At 36.5% G+C, this 15,150-nt stretch overlaps 1 protein-coding gene across 2 annotated transcripts in view; it reads left to right on the top strand.

Annotated features, from left to right (window-relative positions):
* PLCL2 (phospholipase C like 2) overlaps positions 1-15,150 on the top strand; it is a 98,479-nt gene that overhangs the window by 48,724 nt on the left and 34,605 nt on the right. Inside the window, exons 3-5 of one of the 2 annotated variants that reach the window (XM_033511897.1) lie at positions 4,867-7,353; positions 10,691-10,894; positions 13,949-14,037. In XM_033511897.1, the coding sequence (XP_033367788.1) occupies positions 4,867-7,353; positions 10,691-10,894; positions 13,949-14,023 (2,766 nt within the window). In that variant the 3' untranslated portion in view covers positions 14,024-14,037. Of the gene's footprint in view, positions 1-4,866; positions 7,354-10,690; positions 10,895-13,948; positions 14,038-15,150 lie in introns of those variants that run through there. The other variant, XM_015618984.3, reaches the window with a different exon arrangement.

Below are 15,150 nucleotides of genomic sequence, written 5' to 3' on the forward strand. Positions count from 1 at the left end.
GATGCTGTATGTGATTGCAGTCTTATTGCTGTACTTCTGTACAGACCTTGCTAGGCTGAATGGCTCACATTTATCTTGTTTCTAAGCCTGTTTGGGATGAACTAAGTAGGCATTCTTGGCACTGTAGCTCCTACAGACTGTGTACCATCATTGCCTCAAGGTGTGTGAGTTTTCTCAGAGGCTGTCAAAGCTCAGTCCTTGGCAATCAAACAGCCAAGGTGAGGTGCTGCACTTCAAGGGGATGTGTTTTGAATTCTTGTTTCTCATGTAATGGCTTGGTGGGCTGAGGACTCACCTACTCATGGAGTGCTTGGTCTCTGGTCCCTCTGCCTGGGCATCTTGGAGTGCTCAGCCATGTGCCCTCAGGATGAGCATGGAGCTGCCTTCCACGCTTTTGTGGACCTCTGGTATGGATGGAAATGAATGGAAATTCTTTATGGTTAGAGTATAAAAAAAGTAGCAGCAGGACCTGGGGAGGTGGGTATTGAGAGGACAAAATTCTGTGTTCAGGTCCTTGCTCCGTGGACTAAATTTTGCATTCAGGGTCACCAAATGGAATGTTTATGTTTTATGACATCAGGGACTTTCACTTCCCAGACGAGTGCTCTAGAAATCTGTCATCGTGCCACTTCCTCTTGTTACCATTGTCTTTTCTGTTTGAAGTCCTCTGTTCTAGAAAGAGCACCTTAGTGGCATAAATCCAGGTAGAGGTCTGGATTTTCCAGTCTAGGAACGACCACCTCAAAGCTGCAGATGTCTTTAGTCACAGAGAGAGACAGGATCACAGGCACCCATCTCCAAAGTTTGCATGGACGAGTGTGAGGACTGCTGTGTATTGGCAGGTGGAAGGAGTGTCCTGCACTGTGCTCTGGCTGCAGCCCCACACTTAGCACTTTGAGGGGGTTGGCAAGCTCCTGCCTTGGGCTAATATCATTAATTTCACTGGACCAAGTGGTACATAAACATCTTGGCAGCTCAGTGTTTACATATTTTTTAAGTACTGCTCCTGGGGCATGATTCACTCTTTGGGTTGTAAAGTCCACTCTCTGCTTCCTTTCCTTTAGGAGATGTTTACAAATTTTACACAATTCATCCTTGCCTCTGTCATCCTGATCTATTACATCATCAAATCTCTGATTTCTACTGCTATCCCTGTCAGTACCAATGATTATTTGAACTGCTTTTTAAGTAATTTTATCTTGAAGTTGCATAAATTAAAGGCGCTGCAGTTCAGGAATGATGTGGATCTCTCTCAATGTCTGATTGAAGATTCTCTGTTGTCTCCAGAATTCTATTTTGTAGAGAGTGCTGTCTTAGTCATGCAGTTATTTCTTTGTTGGTACCTTGAGACGAATAAAAAAAATGTTATCATGGATATATTCTCCTTCCTTGTGCTTTTAATCCATTTTCTCCAGCTGTCTCTGTCTCTTAAGTGCCACAGGTGACAGCTGGGATTATTTCTGTTTCTTAAACTGCTAGATGCTTTGCTTTCTGTTGCTAGGAAATGCTGGATAAACTAAACTCTTTGTGTAGTTGCTTGTAGTGTTTATGAGCAATGTTTCAAAACAGTTTTATCTGTGGTCTAGTCTGTTCCTCAAAATTAATTGCAGGTGAACCTTGGCTGGGGCACGAATAGTATTAGGAAATGTATTGATGAGGTGGCTGTTCTGGTTTCAGTGATTAAGTCTTATGAAGCACAGACAGTCTTCAGGGGAAGTCCTGTAATGTCGACAGGACATGTTGTAAACGGGATACTGACAAGGTCTTCATTGTGCGAGAGATCCTAGAATGACTGAAAGTTGGTTCAGCACAAAAACTGTAGCTGCTGCCTTGGACTGAATTATGCATCTACACTATAGAGTCAGTGTGGCTTTGAGCATGTTGAGCAGCAAGAACCCTGTAAGTCCCATGAAGGCCAAGAAGTCACTCCTGTGTTTGTTCAGATACATGCAGTTTTCTGATAATGCCATCCTTTCTGATTCAAGGTAGGCCTAAGGCCATGAGAGACTTGACGCAGTTCATGAATGCCGCCTCAGTTTCGGGGTGAAGTCCTCCACATCTTATAGCAGAATAAATCTGTCTCCTCCATGCCAGCCTATATTGTCAAGGCTCATAAATGAGTTTCACACAGTTTGTGCATGCTCTATGCAATTGCATTCTCAGCTTGTGGAATGAGAGTTTCTTTTCTGTGCCTTTTCATACAGGTGAATTCTTCTCAGTAGTGCTTTTGGTGAAATATCCTTGAAGTTACTCTAATCACACAGATTGATCATGACTGCTATGTTGCTGTCAGGATCGGACTTGCACAGGCAATCTGGTAGTTCAGGATTATTGATCTCTGGAGAAGCAAAAACTTATGACAGGTGTCCTGGAGCTCAGAATATTTTCACAGTAATTCACACTGTGGTGCTGGCTTTATATAAATAATCTGAGTGGCTAGACTCCTTTACCCTGCAAAAATGAAGAGTATTGCTGAACTGGCTGTGAATTCATCTGGCAGGCAGGCAAAATAATCTTGCAGGTGATATATTGAATTGCTCCTCTGATCCATGTGCATGATCTCCAGTTCAAGCTTTCAGTAAGCAGAGCTGGCAATGGAACTGCCTTGAGATGGGCTTGTTTGCATCAGATGGCATCAAGAAATGGAAGATATATTTTTTTTCCTTTGTGGTTCAGTGACTTGGATCAGATACAATCCTGATCATAGAGAAAGGTGCAGACCTTTCTTCTGGTCACGGTCAGGCAAGGTAATACTTGATGGGCCTTGATGGTTCTGGTGTCAGGAGGTTATCTATCAGCTGTCTCTCACTCAACAGTTAGAGAAATGTATTTCTCTCCCAGGTTTGTGACTGAGAAATCTGGAGCATCAAGGAGTTTCAAAATGCTTAATTCCAAGCCCTGAAGTACCAGGCAGGAATATCATTGCTCATTTATATGGGACTGTCCTTTGCCATTTTTTCAGATTAGGAGATAAAAATAGGTAGACAAACAAGCTAGGCTTTAAATACAACAAAAAACACTGTAATCAAAAAATCACATTTGGTTTTTTTTTTTTTTTAAGTTAAGGAAATTTGCTTTTGTTTGAAAACAATCCTTATGCCTAAAGTACATGTAATGAGATTCTGAGAATCAACCCTGTGCAGTATCCATTGCAGGTGTTTGATCTGCAGTTGGAAATAGCAGTCCTCTGCAGGGTTATTCGCTTTTACTGGTCTCTTGAGAGCTTGAACAAAGCAAATTCTGCTGTCATTAAAGGTGCAAGAGTAGTATGGTTGATGAATTTTCTTAAACATGGAACAACAAATATTAAAGCCGCTCACTTTACTAATCATTGTTTTCAATGAAAGACTTTTCAGATGTTTATAAATTAAATTACAAAACCAGGACTCTGCATTTTTAATTTAATGAAATTAAACATACAGCACATGTGCACTGAGCTGGAAATGCATTTTGTAATGGATGGTTTTTATTTGAACATCTGTTCAGCATAGCAATCGTTAAAAGTTTTCTTTCACTTTCCTTTATGCCATTTAAACAATGCTGATTTGCACTGGAACATATTTCAAATGGAAAACTGTTTCAGGGAATATCAAATTATTTTTTTTTTTTAATAAAGCTGGAAAAGTAATTTTTTTCACTGTGCTGGTTTATAAGAAGAACACGTCTAATTAACACGTCATCTAATATAAAAATATTTTTAATGCAAGTGTTATTCAGACCGAAAGTTAGCTCCTCAAGATATGTTGCTTTCAGAAAAAAAATTCCTAGCATTTTTCATCCTCAGAAAATGCAGATAATGAAAGCACACAAGTTTCTTAAATTCAGTTCTTATGAAATTGATTGCACTTAAGTCATGTGTTGATGATTTATTTGCACTTGTTTTAACTAATACAAATAGGTACAATAAAGGTAGTTAAATTAGTTTTCCCCCCTTTTTTATGCTTATCAATCCTTATATACTTAAGCTTTCTCCACTACAGCAAGACCTCTGGGTTATCTCACTGCTTTAAGAGCAATGGTGAGTCACTTTTGCTTCCCTTCCTGACCAGGTCTTCTATTCAAGTTCTTTCTAATGACATGAAGGTTCTTTGGAAACAGTCACACTATCTCAAAAGTTCCATTCTGAGTCACTGCTGTATTTTCTGAAACTCAAAAGTTGCAGAGCTAAATCTGCTCCAGTCCAGTTCCTTGTGTTTCAGCCTCTTTAGACTGTCATGGGTATTTTCCTGCCAAGGGGAGGGATGTGAGAGTGCTGTGGTCAGTCTGTGGGAAGAGCATGGATGGGTGCACTGCTGAAGGAAGCTTTGCATAAGGAAGTGCTGTTAATGTCTTGTATGCTTAGATCAGGGCTATGTCCTATGGATTTTGGATTTTATGTAGTTAGGACCATGTCCTATGGATTTTTTGTAGTTAATTGTGTATTATTTTTTCTCTGGTGTTCAAAAGGACCCTGTCAGCATGGTATTAAAGCATTATATTCTGTGCTGACAAGTTTGACAAGTCTCTGTAGGACTGTATAAAGACTCAGAGAAAAGCTTGCTTCCTACTGCCTTCACTTTAGAACCTGTTCTCTCTCTGAGTAGGGTACAATTCATAAAATAAAATGCACATACATATATGCAATACCACAGCATTATTATTTTGTTAGCATTCAAAACAATTTTTTTAAAATTTTGTGTCCATCAAAAGTACTAAAAATAAACTCTGGAAGATTACTCATAGCAGCAAGAGCAAATATTAAGGCATTATTAGTATTATTGAACTACTTGATGAACTTTCAGTTCAATAAGTTGAAACCCATTTCAATGTTGAGTAAAATCATACTGATAAATTATTTTTTCTCCTCCCCACTCCCTTGTTTACCAGGATGGTACGAAACAGAAGCGAGAAAGGAAGAAGACTGTGTCTTTCAGCAGCATGCCCACAGAGAAGAAGATCAGCAGTGCAAGCGACTGCATCAACGCCATGGTGGAAGGCTCTGAGCTCAAAAAGGTCCGATCCAACTCCAGGGTGTATCACCGATACTTTCTTTTGGATGCTGATATGCAGTCTCTCCGTTGGGAACCTTCAAAGAAGGATTCTGAAAAAGCAAAGATTGATATCAAGTCAATCAAAGAAGTAAGAACAGGAAAAAATACAGATATCTTTCGCAGCAATGGAATATATGACCAGATATCAGAAGATTGTGCGTTTTCAATTATATATGGAGAAAATTATGAGTCACTAGATTTGGTTGCTAACTCAGCAGACGTTGCAAATATTTGGGTTACTGGCTTAAGATACCTGATTTCTTATGGAAAACATACTCTGGATATGCTAGGAACTACTCAAGATAATATGCGGACTTCGTGGCTTTCACAAATGTTCAGTCAATCAGATGTAGATAATCTGGGACATATACCCCTATGTAATGCTGTGCAGTTTATAAAAGACTTAAACCCTGGTTTAAAAACTAATAAAATTGAATTAAAATTCAAGGAGTTACATAGATCCAGGGAAAAAACTGGTACTGAAGTAACAAAAGAAGAATTTATCGAAGTTTTTCATGAGCTTTGTACCAGACCTGAAATCTATTTCTTGCTAGTTCAATTTTCAAGCAATAAAGAATTTCTAGATACTAAGGACCTCATGATGTTTTTGGAAGCAGAACAGGGTATGGCACAGGTCACAGAAGAAATAAGCCTTGAAATTATTCAGAAATATGAGCCAGCCAAAGAGGGCCAGGAGAAGGGTTGTCTTTCTATAGATGGGTTTACAAATTACCTTACTTCACCAGACTGCCATATATTTGACCCAGAGCATAAAAAAGTTTGTCAAGATATGAAACAACCTTTATCTCATTATTTTATAAATTCATCTCATAATACATACTTGATAGAGGATCAGTTTCGAGGGCCTTCTGACATCACGGGTTACATTCGTGCTCTAAAAATGGGTTGTCGAAGTGTTGAACTGGATGTTTGGGATGGTCCAGATAATGAGCCTGTGATTTACACAGGGCATACAATGACATCACAAATTGTCTTCCGTAGTGTGATTGACATTATTAACAAGTACGCCTTTTTTGCTTCAGAATACCCCCTTATTTTGTGTTTAGAAAATCATTGTTCTATTAAACAGCAGAAGGTGATGGTACAACACATGAAGAAAATTTTGGGGGACAAACTGCATACGCAGTCTCCAAACATTGAGGAGTCTTATCTTCCATCACCGGAATCACTTAAAGGGAAAATACTAATTAAAGCAAAGAAGCTTTCTGCTAATTGTTCTGGACTAGAGGGAGATGTTACAGATGAAGACGAAGGAGCAGAAATGTCACAGAGAGTGGCAAAAGAGGGGGTAGAACAGCAAAATTCAATGACAGGGAAACGATTCCAGCTCTGCAAAGATCTCTCTGAGTTGGTAAGCATATGTAAATCAGTTCAGTTCAAAGAGTTTCAAGTTTCATTTCAGCTCCAGAAGTATTGGGAAGTGTGCTCTTTTAATGAAGTGCTTGCTAGCAAATATGCCAATGAAAACCCAGGAGACTTTGTGAACTATAACAAACGTTTTCTCGCGAGGGTTTTCCCCAGTCCTATGAGGATTGACTCTAGTAATATGAATCCCCAGGACTTTTGGAAATGTGGTTGTCAGATAGTAGCAATGAACTTTCAGACGCCTGGCTTAATGATGGACCTTAACATTGGTTGGTTTCGACAAAATGGGAACTGTGGCTATGTCCTTCGTCCCGCTATCATGAGAGAAGAAGTTTCCTTCTTTAGCGCAAATACAAAAGACACCGTGCCTGGAGTTTCGCCTCAGCTGCTTCATATTAAAATCATTAGTGGGCAAAACTTCCCTAAACCCAAAGGATCAGGTGCCAAAGGTGATGTTGTGGATCCTTATGTCTATGTTGAAATACATGGAATCCCTGCTGACTGTGCTGAGCAAAGGACGAAAACTATGCATCAGAACGGGGATAATCCGATTTTTGATGAAAGTTTTGAATTTCAAATAAATTTACCAGAGCTAGCTATGGTGCGTTTTGTAGTACTGGATGATGATTACATTGGGGACGAGTTTATCGGGCAGTACACTATTCCCTTTGAGTGTCTCCAGACTGGTTATCGGCACGTTCCTCTGCAGTCATTGACTGGTGAAAGTTTAGCTCATGCCTCCTTGTTTGTGCATGTGGCCATTACTAATCGAAGGGGTGGTGGGAAACCTCATAAGAGGGGCCTCTCTGTGAGGAAGGGCAAGAAATCAAGGGAATATGCTTCAATGAGGACATTATGGATTAAAGCAATAGATGAAGTATTCAAGAATGCCCTCCAACCTATTCGGGATGCTACGGATTTGAGAGAAAATATGCAGGTACAGTTTTATAATCAATTTATTGGTTCATATGTGTACCTTTGTATTATGATGCATATTGAATGCTTGCTTTTTTAAGTGTCTTGTATGTTGAACTATTTGAGTCTAATTCTGAACAGCTCTAAGAATCGATCATGTCAGAGGAGTCTTTCAGGTGAACTGTCTACCTGAATGTCGATGCAGCTTCGAATGTACACATGTATTTTGTTGAATGTGAACTGGAAATATGACTCCGGTGTTAAAAATCAACCCTGTCGACTCATCCTATGTCTTTGAAGGAACTTTAGAACTACACTAAAAGGAAGTATGGCAATATTTTAGTTTTAAAAAAATAATTAGAAATGTGGGAAGAATATACAACAGATAGAGAAGGGAGACTTTAATGCTTAGCAGAGACCATACTTGTACATCTAAGAATGTTTAGCATAGTTTCACCAAAGTTTTGTTTTTTCTTTAGTCCCAAGTAGAAGGTTTTCCATTGTTCTTCCTTGCTATGTTAGAAATACATGGCATTAGCACTAAGGAATTAGAAGGCATCTTCTAGAAGAATTTGTCCTACTTTAAATGTCATGTCAGTAAACACATTGAATTTAGGGAAAAAGTGCAGTCTGAGGTGCTTTGTTTTGTGGAAGCCAAGAGATCTCACTTAAAAAAATGTGTTACTTGGAGATTCCAGGTAAATAACCTCTTTTAAAAATGTATTAAAATTGAGTTGTAAAGTTACATTCCATTTAATAAAACTTCTAATTATTTATGAACTTCTAATGGAATACTAGCAGTTATCAACAAAATTAAGAACTGTCATTTCATATGGACTGACCTCTCAAATCCTCTTGGTGTTAAGAGGAAAAAGAGATTAAAGGAAATGTCTGAGAAGTGATTCTAGATTTTAAAGGCACATCGGTGTATATAAATTTCCTTTGTGAATAATTTTATATTAAAGAGATTCTAATAGTAATACAATTTTAAAGCTACTTTTATATGAAAGAAGAAATTAGTACATTCCACTGGTATATAAATTTGCTCTTTTAATTTAAAAAAATGCAGGGATGATACTTTGATTCATAAATGCTTCAAATTACGGGCTACATGTAAAGTGAACTTTACCTGTAGTTAACCTACTAAAGGCTGGAATTCTGTCATATGAAGAATTCTGTATTTTAAGATACTTTTCAAGGACGAACTGAGTTGAGGAAGCAGTGAAAACATAGAATTTTGTGTAGCTACATTAAGCTCTTGAATGTGCATGCTGAAGTATGCACAGTATAATGATATAATTGAAAACAGACTCTACAGTGGGGTTTGTTTGAACATGCAATATTAAAAGGTATTTTATGTATTTTATTCTATCAGTTTGAAAGATGTGCTATCAACTAAATTTATTATTATCTCAAAATGCTATCAAGAAAATATATTTTAGGCACATGAGGGAAGATGAGTTTTTCTTAACTTTGCTAACAGATTGTGTAATGTGTGCTGTTTAAACTCTGTGTAACTAAGTTTTTACAGCTAATAAAAACAAATAAACCACTCAAAATAAGAATTTATGTCAGGGAATGTGAGATTTGTTTAACTTCTGTATTACAGAAATTTTGTGTTATAAATTGCAATGGTTTTTATGACCATTATATCCTCAGAAGCCAGATTATGAAGGGCAAAGGTTAGTTTAGTTTTTTTAATGTAAGATGAAATAAGAGGAAAAAAGAAAACATGCAGGAGCAAGTTTAATGGTTTGTCTAAATCTGTATAAGAATAGCCTTTTTTTTTTCTTTTGTTCCTGTGAACAAAAAACCATGAAAAAAGCTGATGTCATAACTTTTTATGTATTAATCACTGGTAAAAGTATAATATGGGTGATTGAACTGGATGTGATGTTTCATGTTTAAGTTACTTAACAGTATGAGGAATAGTCTCTGGAAATAGTGTTGGAAGTCCAAATTCAAGAGTTACAATAGCAGTACATGTTAGTCCTGTCCTGCCTGTCATTAATAGATATATACAATCCCTGGGTCCTCGTTAGCCTCTCTGTAAAATGGTTGTTTATAATGGCTTATCCATGGTACTTACCTCAAACAAAATCTGCGTGAATGGACTTCCCAATGTCTGTCGCTTGAGCTGTGTAATAATTGTATCATTGAAGTGCACATCAATTGATAAAATAAGATTTTGTTTCCTGGACGTTTACTAAAAGTGCGCTCTATGTGACTGGGTAGGTGCAACTTAGTGTTCACATAATTTTGCATGAATATGCTGTACATACATATTTGGAAGTCTGCTTTGGTATTTTGTCTGATAAAGGGACAGCAAAGTACTTCACGTTTGATTCCTGTTTGAGTTAAGGTTGGCATTATATCTTTCTAGGAGACATGTCCACAAATGAGTCTTACCATGCCAGCAAGATGGAAAATGCTTTGGATTAAAATGGAAATTTGTACCAGATCTTCTGCCTGGGCATGATATGAGAGAAAGGAGCACTGAGCACATTTGTAACTTAAATATACCATATTTTTGTTTTTATTTCTTACAGGAGCACAAACTCCAGACCTGCCATAGATCACTAGTTCCCAACTGATACAAAAATACTAAATTCTGTACAGTGCTGACAATATTCCCATTGTGCAATGTCAGTGGCTACTTGGAGTCACACTGTATTTCTAATGCTGTAAACTTTCTTCAAGTTTAAACTTATGGCTTTATATTCTACCATACTGGATATAAAATATGACTGTAAGAAATCTTAGGGAAAGGTACAGAATCAGTATTTAAGTTAAAGTACCTTAAAAAATTCACTTAAGTGTGACTCTATGATAGCAATACATCAGTAGTGGAGTGCTGGGTTTGTGAATTACACCAAATAGGAGCCCACAGATCCATAGCACATCTGGACTGTAGTCCAGGTATGTTTAAAGCTACAAATGTGCTGAATTCCTCCTATTACTTCAGTTTGCTTAATTGGGACATTTAGCATCTAATATTTTTTCCTCTTGGTGGCATTTAAAAAATGTCTTAAATTTTTTCAAAATACATAACCAGTATGTTTTAGAATCTGTTTATTTCCATAATTAATTTTAGCCATGATAGAGAGGAGATATACTTGTTCTAAATAGATGTTTTTTTCCTGTGGCATGTACTGCGTTCCTTGATTTTTTAACATTTTTGTAAGATGTATGTGTAATATTGGTTGGTTTCGAAAATGCAGGTTCTTCATGGAAAAACTGTGGTAATTGTAGCTCAACGTTGTAGCTCAAGTATGACAGTAAAGTATTTTATCCTGAAATAACAAGACTTTAAATTTCATATTTAACTATAAAGGAAACTCTTTCTTTCCTTTTTGCAGAATGCAGTAGTTTCATTCAAAGAATTATGTGGCCTCTCTCCTGTAGCAAATCTTATGCAGTGCATTTTGGCAGTGTCCATGCACTTAGTTGGGCCTGATAATACACCCCTGGTAGTAGTGAATCTCAGTGATCAGTATCCGACAATGGAGCTCCAAGGGATTGTTCCAGAGGTCTTGAAAAAGATTGTAACAGCATATGAAATGGTGAGTAGTTTTTTGTGGCTGTTTTATATTGTCTGAAAGACTTTTAAAAATATATATGTAATATACTGTACCATGCCTGTTTTAAAAGTAATTTTAACCTGTGACTTCCCATTTTGTGCTTCATTACTTTTGTTTGAAAGTTATTTCCATGAATGTACAGCAATTCGTAGTATTTTCATACAGAGTAAAACACAGAGATTTTTAATATACTGCATGCAAACACGTGTTTGTACACTTCAGAAGGTAAAGTGGTTATAATCAAGAGGATTTAACATGAAGTGGAGGATGTATTGATTTACCTGTTTTTCAGTTGTTTGAAACTTACTGTATATCTATAAACCTCTTAACTACTTTACATTTTCTACTTTGTGCACCTTGGTTTATTTTGGTTTGACTCAGCATAGAATACAAGAACATCAGGCACTGCTTTTAGGTATTGTAGTTACATAAACACCTTGGCATGTAAAATTCTACACACACACTTTTATTTTCCCTTTCTCTGTCTTTCTTACAGATGTCATTTGATTAGCCATTTTTACATATGTAAGCAGCTGTAATGTTAACTTCAGACATTATGTTTCAGTAAATACAAAAATTGTGTCTTTAGAGATTGGAAATTAAACATGTTGCAAGAAAAAAGGAAGGAAGAACTGCTACATCAATCAATGCTGATTTACTTCTGCTTTGCATTAATTTGAAGTGTGGAAAAAAGATCCAGAAGAGTGTGATTTGAAATGTCCTCCTGACTTCCACTGAAGTAATCTGGCAGAGTGTAATTGCTTATTTATTTAGTTATTAATAATTTATTTATTTGTTAGTGTAATGATTATTCATTTATTTAATGTTTTCTTTCACGTGATGATAATTTCATAATAATTTTGTGTGCCAAAATGAGAAACCTCACCTGGCAGCATCAAGTCACTTGCCAGAAAAAAAAAAAGGAGAACAATGAACCAGCAGCCCAGTTTCATATGTATCTTGTAAGCTGCTTTCTAAAGAAAAAGTAGCTTTGGCACTATGGTATGCCAAAGTCAAAAAAACACTCATTGATAATAACCAATTTAGGCAGAGTTTATGTAGTTCAGTGGTGCTGTAAATATGACAAAATCTGGTTGGAATGATAGTAGAGCTACAAGAAGATAGTGTATATCCTCTTAGAGGTGGCTTGCAGGGTATCGCTATAATTAGGATGTAAGCAAGCTTGACTGTCGAGATTACAGCTGCAACATGTAAAGATGTTCTGTTTTCTTGATGGAGATGTCTCTACCTGCAGTTTGTTCTGATGTGGTGATGCTGCTTGTTAGTTATTAAGCTATTCTAGGTACTTAAAATCTTAGTTCTAAATCTGGAATAATTTTTTTGTTTGAATATCACTTAGACAACGGTGACTTGTGCCTCCAGAAATCTTTACAATCTAAGTTTAGTTTGCTCTTTGTCTCTCATATGTTTTTTACCACACACATCTTATACTCAATACATGATTTGAATATTTCTGTACTTCAGAAATCTACACTTATACATGTAATAGTAGAACATTATTTTACTGGCAAAAAAAATCTTCCATCTTCTTGTCCCTAAAATAGAAATACTCAATTTCAAACAAAGAGTATGATAGTGCTTCTAGCTCTAATGATATTGAAGATAAATAAATTTAAGGTTATTTTAATCAAATAAATGTTATAAGTTAAAATAATGAGATGCATTTTAATTTGTGACATTTGGGTTTTGCCAATACTCTGTTCAGTTTGACAAAAGATTTTAGGCAATTAAAATCTGTAGGGCAAGCTGGAAAATGAAGATGGCCATGGGAGACATATTCCCATGCTCTTATTTCTGTGAAAGCACATTGTGAAACAGTGGGAGACATCTGTATTATCCTTTCCTCAAAGAGAGAAGAAATGTGACTCTGTTTAGTTCATATGCTGGTATTTGCTATAGTGGCAGATGTTTAGAGTCTGACAGTTTTATAGATTGTGGGGAGGTTGTATGGTTTTGGTGTATATTAATATAATGAGCCCTCAAAAGGACAAATCTTACCTCATTAGTTTTGACTCGGGGATATTTTTGTCACGATTAATTAATACGTGGGTGTAAAATTCTGCTTAATAATGAGAGTTCTGTATGCCAAATTGAGAAAGGGTAGATGTACTGTCAGAGTCATGATTACTTACTTGTCTTACTTTCTGCTGGCTTAGGCCTCAATATAGGTCAGAATTATGTAACTGTGTACTTCCAGTGTGTCAAGTACTGTATGAAATCATGTGGATAACAAAGATAAAGTTCAATGTTTACGGAACAAACCTTGATTGGTATCATAAATGCATGGATAGGCTGTCACTACCTTGTGTGTCCTCGCATTGTGGCACATGTGATGGCACTCTCAAAGTGTGATTGTTTCAGCTTTATGATATTTTTAGCTAATGAGGGGATTCTTATGTGTCAAAAATACTCTCTTTTCTATAAAAATGATAATAAACATAGAAAATAATATTCAAGATTTTAATTATTCAGAATTTGTTTTCACCGGGAGTGCTTGAAGGAGTCCTTGTTACTCTGTTAAGTGAAAAACAATGCAAGACCTTAGCAGCAGGACAGTCAGTCCACCTTGAAATAATTGCAAATAAGTGCAATACTGCAGGGGCACGTGGAAAGGAAAGAGTATTTTCAATGTAAAATGTTTTTTTTTAAAGAAACAATGAGGTAAATGATAGTAAAATAATGTATCAATAGATACTTGCGGTTTTTACCTTTAAACAAATAGCACATAGTGCTTTCTTAAATTGTCTGCATTCACTGTTCAATTAATGGAGGAGCTGTTAAGTGATCAAGGCTAGTACTAGTCATAGGTTGAAAAACCCTCCTACCCGTGTTACAGGAACTGGAGTATTTTTTCAGCATAATAAAAATCAAATATAGCTAGGAATTTTTGAGAAAGGCAAAAGTTTAAGGTGCATATTTTTCTTTAGCTTCTCCATGCTCCTGAGTATTTTTCACCCTACCATCTTTTCACTGTTTAACAATGTTTTATTTTTCCCTCTTGTTCATGAACTTCAGCTTCCTTTATGTGATACTTCAGCATGCACTCTGTTGGTGTCATCACACCCATCACTGATCAGTGCTGCAGACTGAAGCTTGGAGTTAAGGCAAGTGCCTCTTCCACACCATTGCATGTTTTTTTCTAATGTCTTATAATCTTTAAGATAAACAGTAAGTAAACCTTAAAAGTTATACTATGGCAAGAGAAAAAAATAAATTATCTCACCCTGAGTCTGCAGCATTATTCAGTGATGAGTATAATAACACTGCAAAGATATGCTAGAGGACCATACAAATAAAGCCAGATACCGTTGAGAACTTGACGGTCTCTGTTTGCCCTTAGTGGAGGATGAAGTGTCCTATCTGCTGAGGATAAGGTTTACTTAACTTTGCTAGCAGGCATTTACTTCTAAGAGAAAAACAAACATAGAAGAGGCAGATTACCTGTGTGTAAAAGAAGTAGTGCTTCTACAGTAATTGGGAATACATGTTATTAAATCCTAATTAGATAATGCTGCTAGTTCCATTTTTTTCAGTTTCTGGGCATGGTTTTTAATTTTTTTTAAAAAATTATGAGCTGATTTTGTGATTCAGAATCTCTACAGAATTGCAGTATAGGTCTGTACTTGATTTAAATGAAATAAATCGAGATGAATAGCTTTTTGTATATACACCTTAGGATGGACTTGAAAGCAGGTCTGTGTTTATTGGTGGTGGGGGTTGTGAGATAATGCAAATGAGAGGTATTAAAATGGAGTGATGCTATTAAATTGGAAAACACCATATCATTGGGGATGAGCAGTGCTGTAGTAAGCTTAAATCCAGTTACCTTAATTTTGTCTCTTTCCAGCTACTGACTCAATACAGCAGATTGCAGGTGCAATCATGCAGAAATTAACTTCATGTTACAGAGTTGGAAATTTCAGCAATGACATGAACGAAATAAGATAGCCTGATTTTGAACTTGAACATGTCTCTCCCATTGGAAAGCAGATAGTTTGACACTATACCTTGCAGAGTTGCAAACTGGACTGATACTAATAGGGCTTATTAAAAGCCTATCTGAAAAGGACTGATTGTCAAGGTTTTGGTAAAATGTTAGTCTTCCTCTCATACTTCAGCTACTGCTCAAAATATTAAATATTCTTTGCTTTTAAAGCTCATCTTGATATTAATATAGATTAATTCAGTGGAGCACTTCTTTATTTGGCATGCTGGAT

This window comes from Parus major, chromosome 2 (genome assembly GCF_001522545.3).
Source record: "Parus major isolate Abel chromosome 2, Parus_major1.1, whole genome shotgun sequence".
NCBI classification, from domain to species: Eukaryota; Metazoa; Chordata; class Aves; order Passeriformes; family Paridae; genus Parus; species Parus major.